The sequence below is a fragment of the Canis lupus genome, chromosome 20 (genome assembly GCF_048164855.1).
Source record: "Canis lupus baileyi chromosome 20, mCanLup2.hap1, whole genome shotgun sequence".
NCBI classification, from domain to species: Eukaryota; Metazoa; Chordata; class Mammalia; order Carnivora; family Canidae; genus Canis; species Canis lupus.
The window spans coordinates 35,616,782-35,634,497 of record NC_132857.1 but is presented as its reverse complement, the minus strand read 5'-3'; the positions used below and the strand labels follow the sequence as shown (position 1 = coordinate 35,634,497).

Below are 17,716 nucleotides of genomic sequence, written 5' to 3'. Positions count from 1 at the left end.
TACTCGTATTACCTGAGAGACTCTTAGCCACATAACAGGACAAATCTTATTTATCATACATTTTCTCGCCTCCTCTTCCTATACTTGCCTCCCCAGCCCAGAAGCTCCCAAGCCCCCTTTTCTTTTGCTTAGCCTAAAATGATAAATACACTACAATCATCTGACCACCTTTCTGAATCTCATTTCCTTATGAAACGTCAGTGCATCTGCAGGTCATTACAACTGTTTTGCTCTTGTTCATCTGTCTTCTAACAAATTGATTTGCAATTGAACCCGGGAGGGTAGGGATAAAAGATTTTTCCTCCCCTTCTATACAACCCCCCAAAAGCTAGATTTTAAAAATCTCTGGTGCCCGAAGGGAAAGAGATCTTTTCTCCTCTTCCTTCTCTTTTAGTATTTCCTTTATAAAACTTGTAATTAGAAATCTCCTCCATCTTTCTGAAATGTATGTAAATCTTTTAAAAAGTGAAATAAGCTTATTGCCAGCTTTGTGTCAGGAAATGTTTTTCTTGAAGGCGTTGGATCCATCTCTGTGAAATGTGGATATAAGGCACGGTGATGCCCCAGCTCCCTGTCACTGTGGGAGGTTAGCTCAGACATTTGGCTCCAAGTTGTAATTTCCTGCTTGTCAAAAAGATATGAGGAGTTTCATTTTTCCTTTGGATAAAGACAATTAACTTGTGTGTAAGGGATTGTTTGTGCCAGGCTCTATTAAACGGTAAGATTTTTATTTGTCTTTGCCATCTCTTTGTGGATTGTCAATGATGCACATCTCAGTCTGGTTTAATGCTTAATAATAAAACTGATTCATTCTTTTCTTCATTTTGTGAAGAGGGTTCACTTGGTTGACTAGAGATTTTATTTTAAATTACTTCTCCATTAAAATAAATAAATAAATAAATAAATAAATAAATAAATAAATAAATAACTTCTCCAACAAGAAATTAGGTTGCTTTTTTTTGCATTTTTTTCCAGGAGCAATAAACACTTGTTGGAGAACTAATTAAGCACATTCATTCAATGAATATTCCTTGAGTACTTACTCTGTTCCAGGTGACTGTGCCAGAATGATAGAGGCCTAGTGCACAAAGCCTGTGATACTACAATTGCACCCCCTCCCAGGAGGCCAAGCAAGATGATGGAAGCTGGTTTGCAAGACTTCAGAGACTTGCATAACCACATAGTGAACAATCTGATTGGTCAGCTGAAGTAAGCAACTGCAGAATGTATGGTGGGATGATACTGTAAACTATGATACATGCTATAGCAGCATGTACCAAGGGACCAGACCAAACCTTGTGGGTTAACGTATGAGGCTGAGCCATATCAGTCACCATTCTTATAGGTAAAATGTAGTTGAATATCAATGATTTTATAAGGTTAAATCAGGCTTTTTTTAAAGGGTTTTATTTATTTGTTTGTGAGAGACAGAGAGAGAGAGAGGCAGAGACAGAGGCAGAGGGAGAAGCAGGCTCCATGCAGGGAGCGCAATGTGGGACTTGATCCCAGAACCCTGGGATCACAACCTGAGCCAAAAGCAGACACTCAACCTCTGAGCCACTGAGGAGTCCCTAGATTGAACCATATAGGGACTCCTGAGTGGCTCAGCAATTGAGTGTCTGCCTTTGGCTCAGAGCATGATCCTGGAGTCCTGGGATTGAGTCCCATGTCAGGCTTCCTGTGAGGAGCCTGCTTCTCCTTCTGCCTATGTCTCTGCCTCTCTCTGTGTGTCTCTCACGAATAAATAAAGCATTTTAAAAAAAGGTTCAATCTAATAGACATTGGATGGTGTGTCTGGCTAGCCTCCATTCTCCCTTCTTCTGGTACAAGGATCTCCCTTCCTCTCTCCCACTCTCAGACCTTGTGGCTTCAGTGGGGCTTTCACCAACAGCAGCCCAGGGGTGAGCACATGACCCAGACCTACGCGAGGAGAGGCACCTCCACCAAATTGCCTCAGTAGCTTGTTCAGGAATGGACACATGATTGATGCTGGGCCAATAAGAGGGGCATCACCAAGACCTATGCATTAGCATTATTCTCAAAACTCATAGCAAGATGGCAGCCCTCTCACGTGATGAAGAGTCCTGGTTGAGAAGGAAGCCAACATGGAGTAGAGAACCAAGAGACAGAAAGACAAGATCCTAACACCATCCTCTGGCATCTAGATGTAGCTGTGACTGAAGTCTCTCTTGATAGAAGAGAGACAGGTAGATAGAAAGATTTTTAACTTTTTTTTACTTTTGAGTTCATTCTGTTGCTTGTAATCCATTTCTGTCACTTAGATCCATTTCTGTCACCTGTAACAATTTCCTCTGGTATATGCTTAAGGAAGGCGTCCCGGAAAAGTGACATTTGAGCAGAAGGGATTGGTTTGGGGGTAAGGGATGAGGAGAGCATTGGGAAGGCGTGAGAAATTAGCTGTCCCCGGATGTCTGGGTTTAAGGCCTTCACCAAATGACCACACCAATGAAATGAACTTGTTCCGCCCCTTCAGCTGCTCAATAAACCAAACAAAGAGGTCTGTCCTCTCTTGAATGTGAGCTTTTCTGGAGCCGAGCTAATGTATTATTGATGAGCCATAAATAATGGGGCAAGGATGATTTTCTATTCAGTGCTCAAGTACAAAGGTATAACGCTGACATTTTAATGAGGTTTTTATAGTCCAGGCTCACTGTTTACACTCTGGAAATGTGGGCTGGCTTTCTCAGGAAAGCAGTTTTCCTTTACTTTTCTTATTTTCCCTCTCCATTTGTCAGCATCCTTTTAAATATTTATATGAAATATTATCATTAAAACAGGTCAAATAAAAGAGAGCAAATAAAACCATATCTGAAAGACAATGTTGCCAGTGTTCCCAAGGCCTTATCTTCACTGGAGGGAACAAAGAAAGATCAGGGGGTACCCTGACCTCCCAGAGCTCCCCACATTTCTGCCTAATTAGGCAGTTTAGCTTGGCATACAGAAAAGAAGCCGGCAACAAACAAACCTGGGTTCAAATCCTGATTTAGGCATCAATTAGCCATGTGACCTTGGGCAGTCACTTTAGCCCTCCAGGGCTAAAATCCTCATCTGTGTAATGGGGCAAATAATCCTGATTTTTCAGCATTATCATGAGGTTGAAAAAAAAATCAGTGCAATTAAATGGTCTGCATGTACAAATTGAGAGGCATTTGGCTCCATATAACAGACAAACCAACTCAAATTGGCTGAAATAGCAATAAGGATGAGTACTGGCTCATATGATTGAGTGTCCAGAGACCGAACACACTTCAGGGTGGACTCACGCATGGTTCAGGTTCTGTTTGTGCATGGTTCTCGTGGTTCTGCCCTCCTCTGAGTTGCATAAGCTAAGGCTGGTCGTAAGATGACTACAGCAGTTCTGTACCCCACCATCTAGTCAATGCCCGAGCAACAGAGAATGTGGTACTCTCTTAAGATACTGACACTTCTCCGTTGAAAGGCGGAATCTGTTGGGGAGGAAGAGTTACTCTACCTGTCGATGTCCTTCTAGCTACACTAAGAATCTAATGGGCATGAGACAGAATAACAGGAGAAAATCAAATTTAATATCATACATCCAGGGAATCCACACAGACAAGACATTCCAAAGACAGGCAAAATAAATTACATATGTAATTCTGGACCAAGGAGAAGGGGGTAGGGATCTGGGACTTCAAAGGGAAGCAAAGCAATTCACAGGAAGATGAAAATGAGTAAATGTTTGGTAAACAAATGTTTGCTGGGCCCCTCAGGACCAAGGGGAGTTGGAGGACTTTGATCAAACAGGCCTTGCTAGGTCCCTCCCTGTCTGCCATGCCTAGTTCATAGTATAACATAGTTGCCTATGGTGATAGCTCCCTTCCCAGAGTAATTCCTCCATCTACATTCTTTTCAGGCAGTTGAAGAGGAGATAAAGAGCTTTTCTTCAATCTGCTGGGTATTTATTGCTTTTTAACTCAAAATAATCTTCATGCCAAAGTGGCCCATCTTGGAGTGGCCTGCCCTTGGTGCTCCTTTTGGGCCCCTCTCTGGGCCTCTCATGAATAAATAAATAAAATCTTAAAAAAAAAAAAAAAAAAAAAAAAAAAAGCCATGGAAAGCCCAAGAAAGAAATCCTTCTTCAGCTGAGTGGAAATTAGCCAAGTTTCTGTTTATCATTGCAGCAATCCCAAAGCTTGCAGGCTTGAAACGATAACCATTTTATTATTTCTCATGATTGCTGGGGTCAGAAATTCAGGCAGGACAGGATTGGGAGTTAAAGCAGTCACAGACCCACCTACATTCAAAGGGAGAGCAAAAGGACCCCATGAGAGGGGCGTCAGAATTTTTAGCCAGCTTTTACCCATTACACCAGGCAAAGGGGATGTGGGAGGGGGGTGGAGCACAGGCAGGGGGTTTGGTGAGAAGAAGGTGGAGGGAGAAGGCCCTAAGTAACTTCCTGTAGAGCCTTAAAAATTGTGTTAAGAATTTTACATTTTCTTTTCCATTCGACATGAAGACATTGAGGAGTTTTAAGCAAGGAAATTAACTGTTCCTCCTGTGCTGCTGAAACTTCTAGTTTATAGCTTCTCTGCCTGTTTTCACACCATTTCATTGACTTAGTTTGGCAGAGGCTGGGATACCTTTGTATTCTGCTCACTGCAAACTCTTGGTAAAATAAGTAAGAAATACATAAATGAATTGGTTAAATAATTGCTCATCGAAGACAGCTGTGATTGCAGGGCATCAGCTTAGTGATTCTCAAACTTTAATATGTCTGAATCTCTGGGGGATCTTATCAATATGCAGGTTATGATTCAGTAGGTCTGGGGTGATCTGAAATTCTGCATTTCTGACAAGATCCTGTGCACACAGTTCACGTTTTGAGTAGTTACTGTTTAGAAATCATTGTGTGCCAGAATGTTTTCAGTTCAAAGAAAGAAAGAACGGATGCAGGTACCAGGCAAGCAAAGGTGAGATTATGTCATCCAGGTCCAGAATCTTCTTCCTGTCTCCTTGCTCTGCCAATCCTCCTCACCAGTGTCACCTTCACACTCAGGTCCATTCTGGCTTCTGATGGCTTCTGCACTTCCAAAGAATCACTTCAGGATATTACAATGTATTTATTTATGTCTCTTTCTTAGGAGAGAGGAAGGCTTTTCCAGAGGTTCCTCAGAAGCCTTTCCCTAATGTCTCTGTGGCCAGAATTGGTTATTTACTCAACAGTAAATCAGTTGTAGGCAAGAGGATGGGGAGTTCCATGACTGGTGTAGAATGATCAGTCTGTACTGCTGGAAGTGGGGTCTGGGGAACTGGGACTGGGAAGAAGTCTGAGCAAAGCTGGAGGGTGGGAGTAGACAACCAGCAGTGTCCACTACACTGTCATACTCAATTTGGTGAATTGCACAGAGATCTACATGTTATATCTAGATCCATATCTATGTATCTATTTTTATGTCTATGTTTACATATAAAATAGGAAATGTGGCACTTTTTCTAAGAAAAAAAAATTAGGACAAATTAAAAAGTGTTACCCAATGCCCATTAACCAGTATACGGACACAAGCATTAGATGATTTAAGCTGGAGTGGAAAAGTCTGGGGCTGTGGGAAACAAAGTACTTATTCTAAAATCTACAACCTTGTTGGGTCAACAAAACAGAACTAAAACAACCTACTAACATAGGCAAATGGATTTTTTCACCCACTTGACCAACAGTTACTGGGTGATCACTATAAACAAAGATCTGGGGACGCCTGGGTGGCTCAGCGGTTGAGCGGCAGGGCGTGATCCCGGTGTGCAGGATCGAGTCCCACATCGAGATCCCTGCAGGCAGCTGCTTCTCCCTCTGCCTATGTCTCTGCCTCTCTCTGCGCCTCATGAATAAATAAACAAAATCTTAAAATAAAAATAATACTAATACAGGGAGTAGGGGAAAGGTATAGACAAAACAAGATGGTGATTTGAGCCTTGTTACAGATGGCTGTTGAAGGTTCATCATAATACTCGGCCTACCTTCGCGTATGTTTGAAATTTACCCTAACAGAAAGCGTACAGCAAAGCTAATTGAGGTGCTCGGGGATCCGGTGAAGGGAGGTGATCGGGAAGCCCCGCCCACTGCCCGGGAGGCCCCGCCCCGGCCCCGCCCCCTCCCGCCGTCCGCTCTCGCGGGGAGCCAGTTTATGGTGTCTCCCGACTTTCTCACCTCTCCTCGGGCACCCACTGCCCTCGCACCCCTAAGTCGCTCTCTCTGTTCTTCCCCAGGCCCCACAGACTGCTCCGAGTCCCCAGAAGTCGCCCGCGGCCTCCGGACCTGGAGCCGCTGCCGCCCGCTCCCCTCCGCCCCACGGCCCGGGGCTTTGGTAGCGTCCGACCGCAGGCCACACCCCCTCCCCGGAGCGCGTCCGCGTCGTCATGGCGACGCTCCCGGCGGCGGCCGGCGCCCGCGGAATCCCGCCCGGGAACCATCTCCCGTGAGAGCAGCCTGGGACCTGGGGCCAAGGGGCCCCCCTGGGCTGCAGCTGAAGCAGCCGGAACCCCGGGCGGGTGTCCAGCCTCCGGTCAGCCTGAGCTGGGGTCAGAGGAGAGGTTAAGTGAGGATTGGGATGGTGCGTGGGTCTGGGGTCGACCCCTACCCCCAGCAGGTGATGGAGTAAAGGGGCGCTGAGGGGAGCAGGCGTTTGGCTGGGGTGAGAGGGCTGCCGAGTAGAGGATGGAGCGAGGGGACCAAGGGTGGGGGGTGTGAAAAGAGACAAGGCATCACCCTGGAGTGAGTGAACTGGGATAGGAGCTCTGGTGAAAATGGTTTAGCCTCTAGTGGTTCCTGCCCGAAGTACCTGCAGGGAATTTGAGGGACCCGAGGAGAGGGAGCTGGGAAGTGAACTTGAGGCAGGTGTTGGCCGGATGGAGGGGAACCAAGCAGGTGTGGAGGCTGTGCTGAGGAGTGGGGAATTTTCAGAGATGCTAGGGAGAGGGAGTGGGAGTAAGGGGAAAGGAGAAACTTTCACAAAATGGTTGTTAAGTACTTTCTTCAGTGTACTCAGTGTATTCTGCTTGATGTTGTGGACCGTGGGGAATCTAAAGCTATGACCTTCTCCAGAAAAAAACAAAACAAAAACCAGACACATAAAGATCCACATAGGATTCACGTTCAATCTCAGTGGCATCACAGAATTGCACTCCCAAGCATGTACAAGGACCCCAAGTTTAGAGACTTAGCTATGGAAGATAGCAAGATGTGTGGGCTCTGTAAAGTGCCATGTACAGGGCAATGAATCATTAGTACCGATGAATAGTAGAGGCAGTAGTTGCTAAAGAGTGTTGAAGAGTGTTGAGGTCGGTGGGGACTTTATGAAGAGGGTAGAGTTTAACGTGAATGTTAAGGAAAAGAAAGTCTGACAAAGGGTCCACATGAAGGGAACCCTAGATCCTGTGACAGAAGTCCTAGAAATCCCCTCTGTTGGTGCTAGAGGAGGTGGATTGGCTACTCCACCTCCTCATCACTCCAGAGACAGGCACATGAAGGTAGCTCAAAAATGCCAGTGTCTGATTTCTGAAATCAGAGAGGGAGACAAACCATGAGGGACTCTTTAGAAAACAAAGGGAGGGTCGCTGGAGGGATGTGGCTGGGGGAGATGGGGTACTGGGGGATGGGCATTAAGGAGGACACATGATGGGATGAGCACTTGGTGTTGTATGCAACTGATGAATCAGTGAACTCTACATCTGAAACTAATGATGTACTGTGTTGGCTATTTCGATTTAAATTAAGAAGTGTATATATAAAATAAAAACAACAACAAAATGCCAGTGTCTCCAAATATTAAAGGGTTTCATGATCACATGCAATGAAGAAACCAATTTGGAGAAATCTCAGAAGAGGCCTGTTGAATGATTTACTTCAGCATTTCCCAATTTTATTTGACTATGAGTGCCTTTATTTTTCCCTTCAGTTTGCTGCTCCTCATATCTCGAGAGCATCTCAGGACTACATTTTGGGAAAAGCTCTTTTTTTTTCCTAAGATTTTATTTATTTATTCACGAGAAAACAGAGGAGAGAGAGAGGGAGAGACACAGAGGCAGAGGAAGAGGCAGAGGGAGAGGGAGGCTCCACGCAGGGATCCCAACGTGGGACTCAATCCCACCCGGGTCTCCAGGATCACACCCTGGGCTGAAGGCGGCGCTAAACCGCTGAGCCACCCGGGCTGTCCCATTGGGAAAAGCTCTTGAGGAGAATTAAGGACCATGGGTGGGTTTTGAGCAATGGCATGTTATTGGGTCATGATGTGTGACACAAGATTAATAGGACATCCCTGTGTGGGAACGGAGTAGCAGGAGAGGTAGGGAGGTAGAGAGGGTCTGGTTCACAGTAAATCATGCAGTCACAGAGGTACATTTGTCAAAGACTGAGAAAAAAAATATGTGTGTGCTTTCTCATACTGCCTCTGTTTTTTTTTCCCCAGGAAATGACCTTTGGCTCTAAAAAGAAGACTCGTTTTTCATGATAAAATGGCAGTGGTGAAAACCCCCAGCAGAGAACTAAACAGTGCGGAAGAACCTTTTACTAACATATCCCCCCTCCTTCTGAAGAGCCTAGTGGAGGAGCCCAAGAAAAGAACAGAAGTACCTAATCACCTTCTAGAATCAAGTAAGTGAGTAGAAGAGAGATTTGCTTTACAATTTACATCTTCCCAGAGGACCCAAAGTCCAGAAAGTATAATGGGATTTTTGGTGCTGATTTCTCTATATTGTTTGATAGGCTCACAATAGCTTTTATTATTAAGAACAATGGTTCTATTTAGGTCCATCTACTCAGGTGGTAGAGTTTTGTGGTGTAAATGAGTCACCAAGTTCTGTTGCTTCCACTTCCTCAAACATCATACCTATCTGTCCCCATCGCCTTGTTCCTCATCCTCAGCAGGTCACTAGGATATCATAGTGCTCTCCTCTAGATCACCCTTCACACCCTGTCAGTTTCCTTTATGGAATCATGGCTGGCTCTGTCCCTATCTTGCTCAGGTACTCTCAGCAGTTCCCCATGCATATGGAAGAGAGTTGCATTCCCTTCACTTGACATTTGGCTCCCTCTGCTGTGGCTGTAAGACTGCCTACCCAGCACTATCCTCATGCTCCGGCTCCTCTCATCCACAGCTCCAACCACACCATTACTCCTCCTCTTTCAAGACAACACCCACCTTATACCACCTCGCCTTTTCCCATGTGCACCCCTTCCATTCCATGCATCTGGAAAGCCTAGTAAAATCCTCTAGCTTTTATATAAGAGGTTAATCATTTTGCCTACATAAAAAAAAAAAAATCATTTTGCCTACATTATTCTCACTTAATCCACACACACATCAACCTCCGTTTTTATTTTACTGTTGGGGAAGTCGAAACTCAGAAAGGTCAAAGGAATTCCCCAAGGTGGCACAGCTGGATGGAGAGGTGGTGTTCAATCACAGTAGCCCAAGTCCACCTCTCTACCATCACACTAGGTTACTTCTCACATCTTTCCAGGCCCTTTGAAAATTCTGGAAATGTAATATTTTGGTGTGGCTTTTGTCACTGTAGAACCTATTGAGTGCAAATTAGTATATTTGACTACTTCTGGGCATTAACAGAAAAATACCTGTTTGATGTCTATTTTGCAGCCCTAAAAACCGAAGGAAAATGTTCAGCATTTAAAAAATTTACCAAATAATGTTCATTTCAATACTTACAAAATGATCAAATAACCTACAGAAATTACCCATCCCCCAGAAACATCATCTTTACCCCATTCCAGCCTTTTGTTCTGGCCCAAAGCCATGACAGTGTCAGCTCACCTGGTAAGGAGCAAGAACACCAATGCACTCCAGATGTTTACAAGAATCACAGTAGGCTAAACAATGGGGGAGGGTGTGTGTGGCTCATAGGGTTTGGTGATAGCCAAAGGTGAAAGGTCATGACTTGTAAGAAACCAGACAATGCATTGGTGTTAAGGAAGGCAGTTTAGTGGTTGGAATCCAACAGACTGAGGCTTAATTTTTAAACTACCAGCTATGGGCAAGTTGATTAATCTCACTGCATCTCAGCACCTTCACCTGCACAATGGAAATAGTACCTACTGCATAGCGCTGGAGTGAGGATTAAGAACAAATGCCCGGCATAAGCAGCGGAAGCACAGAGACAGTTGTGTAGTGGGTTCTCAGTGCCGCCCCTGCTCCTGCCTAAATAAAGAGCTGGGAAAAGTCCAAGTTAGATCTGGACACTCTTGTGAGATCGGCTGTTTTAACCTTGTTCTCAAAACTGAAGAAAAAAAGAAAGACATTCACATTACACTAATCCAATTTGAGACTTTACTGTCCAGAGCGATAATTATTCAGAGCTTTACAATTATTCTATCACATTGTAATTCTATTCAGAGGAAATCAAATGATAACCGGTAAATACACAGTAACAAAACTAAGCAGTTGGTGTTTGGATTCTTTGAACTGTGCATTCATTACATAATAAGTAATCTCAGTGTTATATGGAGCAGCAAAGATAGGGTGCGTGCTCTTACAAGCTCGTGTTTTATTATGAAGACTTGTACAAAATGTGAAGAGCTGATTATTTTAGTAGGTAATAAACAATACATGAGAATTTGCATTGTGATGATAACATCTCCCAAATGATGTGTAAAAATAGAGGGAGAAGCAGTACAGTTCATTTGGAATAGGTCATTAATCTTGTTGACAGCTGTATCCTCTGTTTGAAACTTTCATATGCTTAAAATATCCTAAATTAAAGAGAGCCCACATTAATAGGATCTTCATTTATTTAATATTTTCTTTTATGTCTCATCTCATGGTGTACTTATCTACATTGTTTTTATAGAGGTTTATGCAAAACTTCTGAAAAATAAGGTCATACAGGCAAAACCTGGCATATTGCATTTTGGAGGCTATCAAGTAGACAAACAACACCAACAGATTCTGGTAGGTATTTTTTAAGTGGGATAATTAATCATAGTAATGAAATGACATGAATGTTCTGCATTTATATTACTCATTCATTTAAAGAACAGCAGCATCTGCAGAAGTGCAGATGTTAAATTGGTCCAGAAAGGGGGTTCTAGGATGAGAAATTCTTAAGTAACACCAGTGTCCTTGGAGAAGCTACTTTCCCCCTTCCAAAGGCTCCTCAAAGCATTCTTTCCCAAGAGGTGTCATGGCTAACTGACTCTTAGAGGCTAGGAACTAGGAACTATGCTTTATGTCTCACATGATGCAATTTCATCCTTTATACCAGCTCTGTGGAGGTTGTTCTATTATTCTCATTATATATGCGAGGAAACCAGGATTCCAGAAGGTTAGATAGTTGGCTCGAGAATACACAGCTCGTAAGTGATAGAGACCAACTGACTCTTAAGCTGCCCTCTTCCAAACTAGTGCCTGCTTGGTCAAGGCCTACACCACCAGGGAAAGGGGTATTCCTCTTCTAGGAGGCTCCAGTCAGCTTTCTGTTTCACCTGCTCAGGTCCAATGCCCATGCCTAAATCAGCCATTCTGGTCAGGTCTAGAAATCAGATAGATTTTAGCCATGTCTGGGTGGCAAGGGTCAGCTCTACTGAACAGGTTCCAGAAGGGACATTTAAAAGGATGGGCTGCAGTCCACCACAGAGCTTCCTGGGTCCCCTTCATTGACCTGCATGTTCAGACTGGGTGGGTTCTGGGTGGCTATAACATTCCTAACCTCTTTGCTTATAGGGACCTGAACAGTTGTTTTTTTGTTTGTTTGTTTGTTTTTAAGAGAGAGAGTAGGGAGGGACAGAAGGAGAAAGAGAGAGAGAATCTTAAGCAGGCTCCATACCCAGCCCATAGCCTGATGCAGGATTTGATCTCACAACCCTGAGATCATGACCTGAGCTGAAATCAAAAGTCAGATGCTTAACCGACTGAACCACCCAGGTGCCCCAAGACCTGAAGATTTAAGTCAGCTCTACAACCTTGGTGACCTCACATCGATCCCCTAAGGTCACACTGAGCAGGACATCTCAGAACTACTCCCACTGGGCTCTGGATCTGAGTAAAATGACCTCTGTGTGTGGTTGGAGCGGGGCAGAGGCAGGCTCCCTTCACATGAGCCCTCTGAGACTCTGGCTCTGTACACGATGTACTCCCTCTGGCTCTGTCTCCAGACACCACGAGAGTCTCTACTTTTAGATGTAATGCATTCTTAGAAGCCATGTCTTAAAGTGGATCATTTTAAGAAAGAATTCTAACTCTTGTGCTAGATTTCTCTGAGCAAGAGGAAGAAGCTGACAAATGCTAAAGCTGTCAGGAAGTGAAGTTAGGTTTCTATCAGGCAGTTCCCAACAAACAGAGGATGCCATTTTTGTGCATTGAAGTGGGTAGAGAGAGAATAAATCCAGAGACAAACCTGTTAGGTGCCAAGTGTTTCCCCTAAGGAAAAGGGTTACTTATTTTTTAAAGGGTTACAATTTAAAACAGCGATTTATGAAATCCACCCATCAGCCTACAAGGATGTATTTCTTAGAATACAGCCTCAAAGATGAAGGTTAATAATTCATTTTGGAGCCTATTTTTCCTGGTATTAGGTTTGCCATCTCAATGGCGATAGGGTATATCTAAAATCATTATCTTTTGTAATTGCTCACTGTTTATAATAAATAATGAATGTAATGAATACACAATTCACTCCCCACCCCCCAGTTCCCTCAATCTCCTTATTCCCCCCACCCAGTCTACTCCTACTATAGGCAACCATGAATCTGCTTTTGGTTGGTATGGATTTAACTGTTCAGGACATTTCAAATGGAATCATATAACATGTAATCTTGTGGGACTTCTTTCAGTTAGCATAACGTTTCTCAGGCTCATCCAGCTTATAGCATCTATCAGTACTTTGTTCCTTTTCATGACCAAATGCTATTCCATTATATTGCTCTACCACATTTTGTTTATTCATTCAACAATTGATGGACATTTGGGTTTCAACTTTGAGGCTATTATGAATAACACTATCTGGACATTCGTGCATGTGTTTTTGTGTGGACATATTTTCAGTAGAATTAGATTTGGATATATACCAAAGAATAGAATTATTGGGTTGTATGTTAGCTTTCTGTGGCTGCTATCATTACCACAAATTGAGGATCTTAAAAAAAACAGAAATTTATTCTGGAGGACAGAGTCCAAAATCAAGGTGTCAGCAGAGCTGTGCTCCCTCCAGAGCCTCTTGGGGAGAATCTTGTTTCACCTCTGGCAGTTTCTGGCAGATGTTCCTTGGCTTGTGGCTACATAACTCCATTCTCTACCTCTACCTTCACATGGCTTCCTCTAATTCTCTGTCTTCTCTTCTCTTAAAAGGATACATCACTAGATTGGGCCTACCCAGGTAATTCAGGATGATTTCACCTCAAGGTCCTTAACTTAAAATCTGCAGTGATCCTTTTCCCAAATAAGTTCACATTCACAGGTTCCAGGTATTAGAATGTGAACATACTTTCTTGAGGCCACCATTCAACTCATTTTATATATATATATATATAATTTTTATTTTTCTTTTAAGAAATAAAAGCTTACTGAATACACCACAAGGGAGCAGCAGACAGGACAGCAGAGCAGATGCTGTCTGCTCAACTCGCTATTTGTATTTTTTTACTTGTACATTTCATTTGCATTACTCTAATGACTAATGATGTTGAACATCTTTAGACCAGGAGCTTACTGGTCATGATGTAAAAAAAAGCTTGTGAGGGCTTCTGGCTGGCTCAGTCAGTAGAGCGTGTGACTCTTGATCTCGGGGTATAGGTTCCAGCCCCACATTGGATGTAGAGATTACTTAAAAATAAAACCTTAAAAAAAGAAAAGAAAGCTTATAGAAGAGAAACCTAAGAGATAGCCTAAAAGGAAAGAGAAGTGGGAAGGAGATATTCAGGGCATAAAGGAGGATGTTGAGAGAGGTTCATGGTGCATGCTGCATATTTGGGCACTAGTATACCATCTGGTTTACCTGGATTGCAGGGTTTGGGGAGGAAAATAAAAGCTTCATTCTGTTGTAGAGCAGACACCATCTCTTTTATACAGCACAATGCCTAACACATAGGAGGCACTCAGTAAACACTTGTGAATGACACTGAATTCACTTTACTGGAAGAGAGTGACTTGGTGAAGACTCACTCCAAGTAAATGCAGTGTAAAGTCTAAATAATCATACTGCTTCTATCAGACATTAAAACAAACAGGCATAGATAAAAGTACAAAATGATTTCATCTTTATAACATTCTGGGAAATCTTGGGAGGGCCAGCCTCCTATTTCCACCAGCAAAATTAAGCGGAAGGCTAAGGCAATTACCTTGAGATTCTTGCCAAACAAGAGGGAAAATCCAGCTCTGCTTTTATCTTGGTTTTGCTACAGGAAACTATGCAAATTGCCCAAGAATGGAATGATTGAATGTGGGGTTAAAACCACAATAAATTGTTCATTAACATTTGAGATTGATCCAGATGGTTAAAGGATTTAAAGTGTTTTATTTGGATTCTTATTGAGATCAATGCTTTGACTTACTTTAAAATTTGAAAGAATGTTTTGCAATTTTCTCAAAACAAGATCTCTTAAATTGTTTTTCTCCCCTCTGTAGAAAGATTTTGTTTGTCTGGAAAACTGTATTTAGTAAGTAAATAATTAGTTTTCTCATGAGACAACCGGTGTTGATGTTGCCAACCCAAAACAAAGTTGTTAGCCTATACAGCCTCATCTCACATAAATTAACAATTCCTTAGGCTGATCTGTTCTGAAATAATGATATTAGTTTTCAATTCCCTATTGCAGCCTTTAACACCACTCCCTCAATACATAGCCAAATACATCTTTTATTATCATGAATGGGATCTATGTTGTTTTAATTCTTTGTAAAAATTTTTCTAAAGATACATCTATTCATTTTAGAGAAAAAGAGAGTGCTTGCACACAAGCCAGTTGTGGGGAGGAGCAGAAGGAGAGAAGATAGAGAATCCCAAGCAGATGCCCCCCCTAAGTGTGGAGCTGGATGTGGGGCTTTATCCCAGGACCCCAAGATCATGACCTGAGCTGAAATCAGGAGTCGGAGGATTGACCAATTGAGCCACTGAGGCACCCATTTAATTTTTAAGTTTTAAATTTCTTTTTTTGAGAGAGAATGAGAATGCACAAGCAGGGGTGGGGTGTGAGGAGAAGGTGGTGGGAGAGGGAGATGGGGAGCAAAAATTTTAAGTAGGCTCCATGCCCAGTGTGGAGCCCAACTTGGGGCTCTGGATCTTTAACCCCAAGATCATGACCTGAGCTGAAATCAAAAGTTGGGTTCTTAACTGACTGAGCCACCCAGGTACCCTTATGTTGTTTAAATCTTTAAGAAATTAATTCAATATTTTCTTATTGCTAATTTTGTATTCATTTGACAATGTAGATATTTATACTAAATTCCAATGCTCAGCCTTCACATACAAATGAGTAGTTGGGCGTGTTTCAATTTGCTCTGCCACAGTCAGGTTGGAAGAAGCTTGAGGTTTCTGTATTTTTTTAAATCAAGATGTGGCTCAGCCATCACCCACAGGTGCTGGCTGCATCTCCAGTCTCAGGAGAGCCAGCACCTGTCTCCTCCCTTGGGACCATCCAGGAATATTGGAACAGCTGAGCTGGCTCAGCAGCTTAGAGCACAGACCTCTGGTCTTTAGACTATGATGCTGCTTGTTGCAAATTGACCTAAACCTATGAAGTTATTTCTCATTGTCAGATAGATAATGAGAATCCAACTCTGACCAGAGGTGGGAGCCATACGTAACCTCCCACCAACCTTGCTACTAGGTACATCTACTGCAATGAAAACAGGTCTGAGAAGAAATTCTGCATGCATATGACACTTGCGAGCAAGCAGGCAAAAAAGAATGGCCATACTTGCAAGCTCCAGGAAAGCCCAGCCACTGTTCCTTGCAAGGAAGCTTTGCTAGCAACACATGTAGTATCATCCATTGGTAGGGTTGGCCAGCCTTCCGACTGGCTGACAGAATTTTTTGTGCTGTGCAAAAAAGGGATTTCTGGGTCTTTGAAGTCACTCTAAAGAATACTGGGCTCTGGGCTCATCAGATTCTCAGATCTCTTTTATTTAAGAGCAGGAATGCCTGTATGGGAAAGTTCTAGTTAGTACGTATATCCCGAACATCCCCTATGCTAATATTGTAGACCTTCCAGTGTCAGTTCAGGTGAGCAGGACTGACATGCTCTTAGTAGCCACCTCTGGAATAAGGACTCTAGATTAGGATCTTGCAGTGTGTACTAAGCACTCCCAGAGTGTGGATTACTGATTTCTTCTAAGGTTAACCACCCTTGAGATGCATTTAAAAGCAATCCCTATACCCTTGTTTGTTTCCCTGTCCTTATTGGATTTTTTTTTAAGTGACAGCCAATATAACCTCCTTTGCTCCCAGTTCTTCCTGGACTCTGGCTCAAGGTCTCCAACTTGAGGGCCTCCCTTGATGACAAGCATGGGGACAGAGTTCTCTGTCAAGACATCCAGGCTGTGGGACTGCATGGCTACTTCTCCATCCCCAGACAGGTCCCACCACCCCAAGATTCTAGGTGTGATGGGCACAGGCCCCGGACATCCTGGGTCCCAGCATACCTGTCTCCCCAGTCTCTCTTGGAAGGACCATCTTGTGGGTAGGGCCCCAAGAGCCCACACCTTCCCCAACACTGCCCCTGTGCAGGGCACTTTGGAGGTCCAGAGCAGCCTGGAGAACTTTTTTTTTTTTTAACTTTTAGCATATTAAAAAAAAGAAAAGCTATGCCAAAACAGGGTACAGAACAGGGTCACTTTAGGAATGTTTACAGGTGACAAATAACTTTTAACAAATGCAAACACCACTGTAACCTCATCCAGGAATAATGTCTGAATTTTAATTTATGGATTCAATGAACATGAGGCCTTGGGCAATGGGCCCCGTGACAGGCCCGTCCTCTGGCCTGGACTTTGGAAACCAAAGGCCTCTTAACTGTCCCCTGGCCCAGGTGAAGCTCAAATCCCCAGATCCCACGGTTCTTGATCCCATCTCAAGCAAAGGGGGGAAACACTTCTACTGAGAGACCCAGTTAATTTATGCAGCAGGTTGTCCTGCCTCACAGGAGTGGCCCTCTCCTGCCACCATCAGAGAACTCCTGACTTCCAACTTCTTTTCCATTTGCCCCAGGGATGGATTGGAGGCTACGCTAGCCACATGCTTTTTCCTGATTTTTTTTTTTTTTTTTTTTTTGACCACCTAAGTGTTGCAGGGCCCTCAGGATCAGTGGCATATAATTTGAGAAATTGTGGAAGTTGGTGGGTGGCTGGCTTCTTAGTTGAATCACAGAATGAAATGGAGTTGTGAAAATTCATTAATGAAAGACAACATGGTTCATAGTGGAGGTGGGAGGCTAGCAGGGAGAGCTGTCATGCCCCATCACTCCTCTGTGATTACAGACCCAATAGGAAGAGATGTTACTTGCAAGTCCATACGTTAGGTATTGCTTGACTATCCTAGCAGGAAGAAGGAAAGTTTTCCTTCTTCCCCAGCAACAGCCCAGCCAATGAGGGATGGTCACAACTAAGCCCCTATACTTCAAACTCCCAGTTTACTCCAATGGACTTTGTGTTTATAACAATACTGCCTGCCCCCCCAATAAAAGACCATTCCTCTCCCTTGGTCTGGGGACTTGTGTATGATTTTTTTAGTATCCTAC

The 17,716-nt window shown here is 43.4% G+C and overlaps 1 protein-coding gene across 16 annotated transcripts in view; it reads left to right on the top strand.

Annotated features, from left to right (window-relative positions):
- The first annotated feature begins 6,384 nt into the window (after nucleotides 1-6,384).
- The window catches only part of LOC140611858 (transmembrane protein 177-like), a 123,295-nt gene continuing 111,963 nt past the window's right edge, over nucleotides 6,385-17,716 (top strand). For 4 of the 16 annotated variants that reach the window (XM_072788898.1, XM_072788892.1, XM_072788908.1 and 1 more), the window contains exons 1-3: nucleotides 6,385-6,539; nucleotides 8,442-8,626; nucleotides 10,837-10,937. In XM_072788898.1, the coding sequence (XP_072644999.1) occupies nucleotides 8,488-8,626; nucleotides 10,837-10,937 (240 nt within the window). In that variant the 5' untranslated portion in view covers nucleotides 6,385-6,539; nucleotides 8,442-8,487. Of the gene's footprint in view, nucleotides 6,624-8,441; nucleotides 8,627-10,836; nucleotides 10,938-14,934; nucleotides 15,098-17,716 lie in introns of those variants that run through there. The other 12 variants (XM_072788894.1, XM_072788893.1, XM_072788896.1 and 9 more) reach the window with 12 other exon arrangements.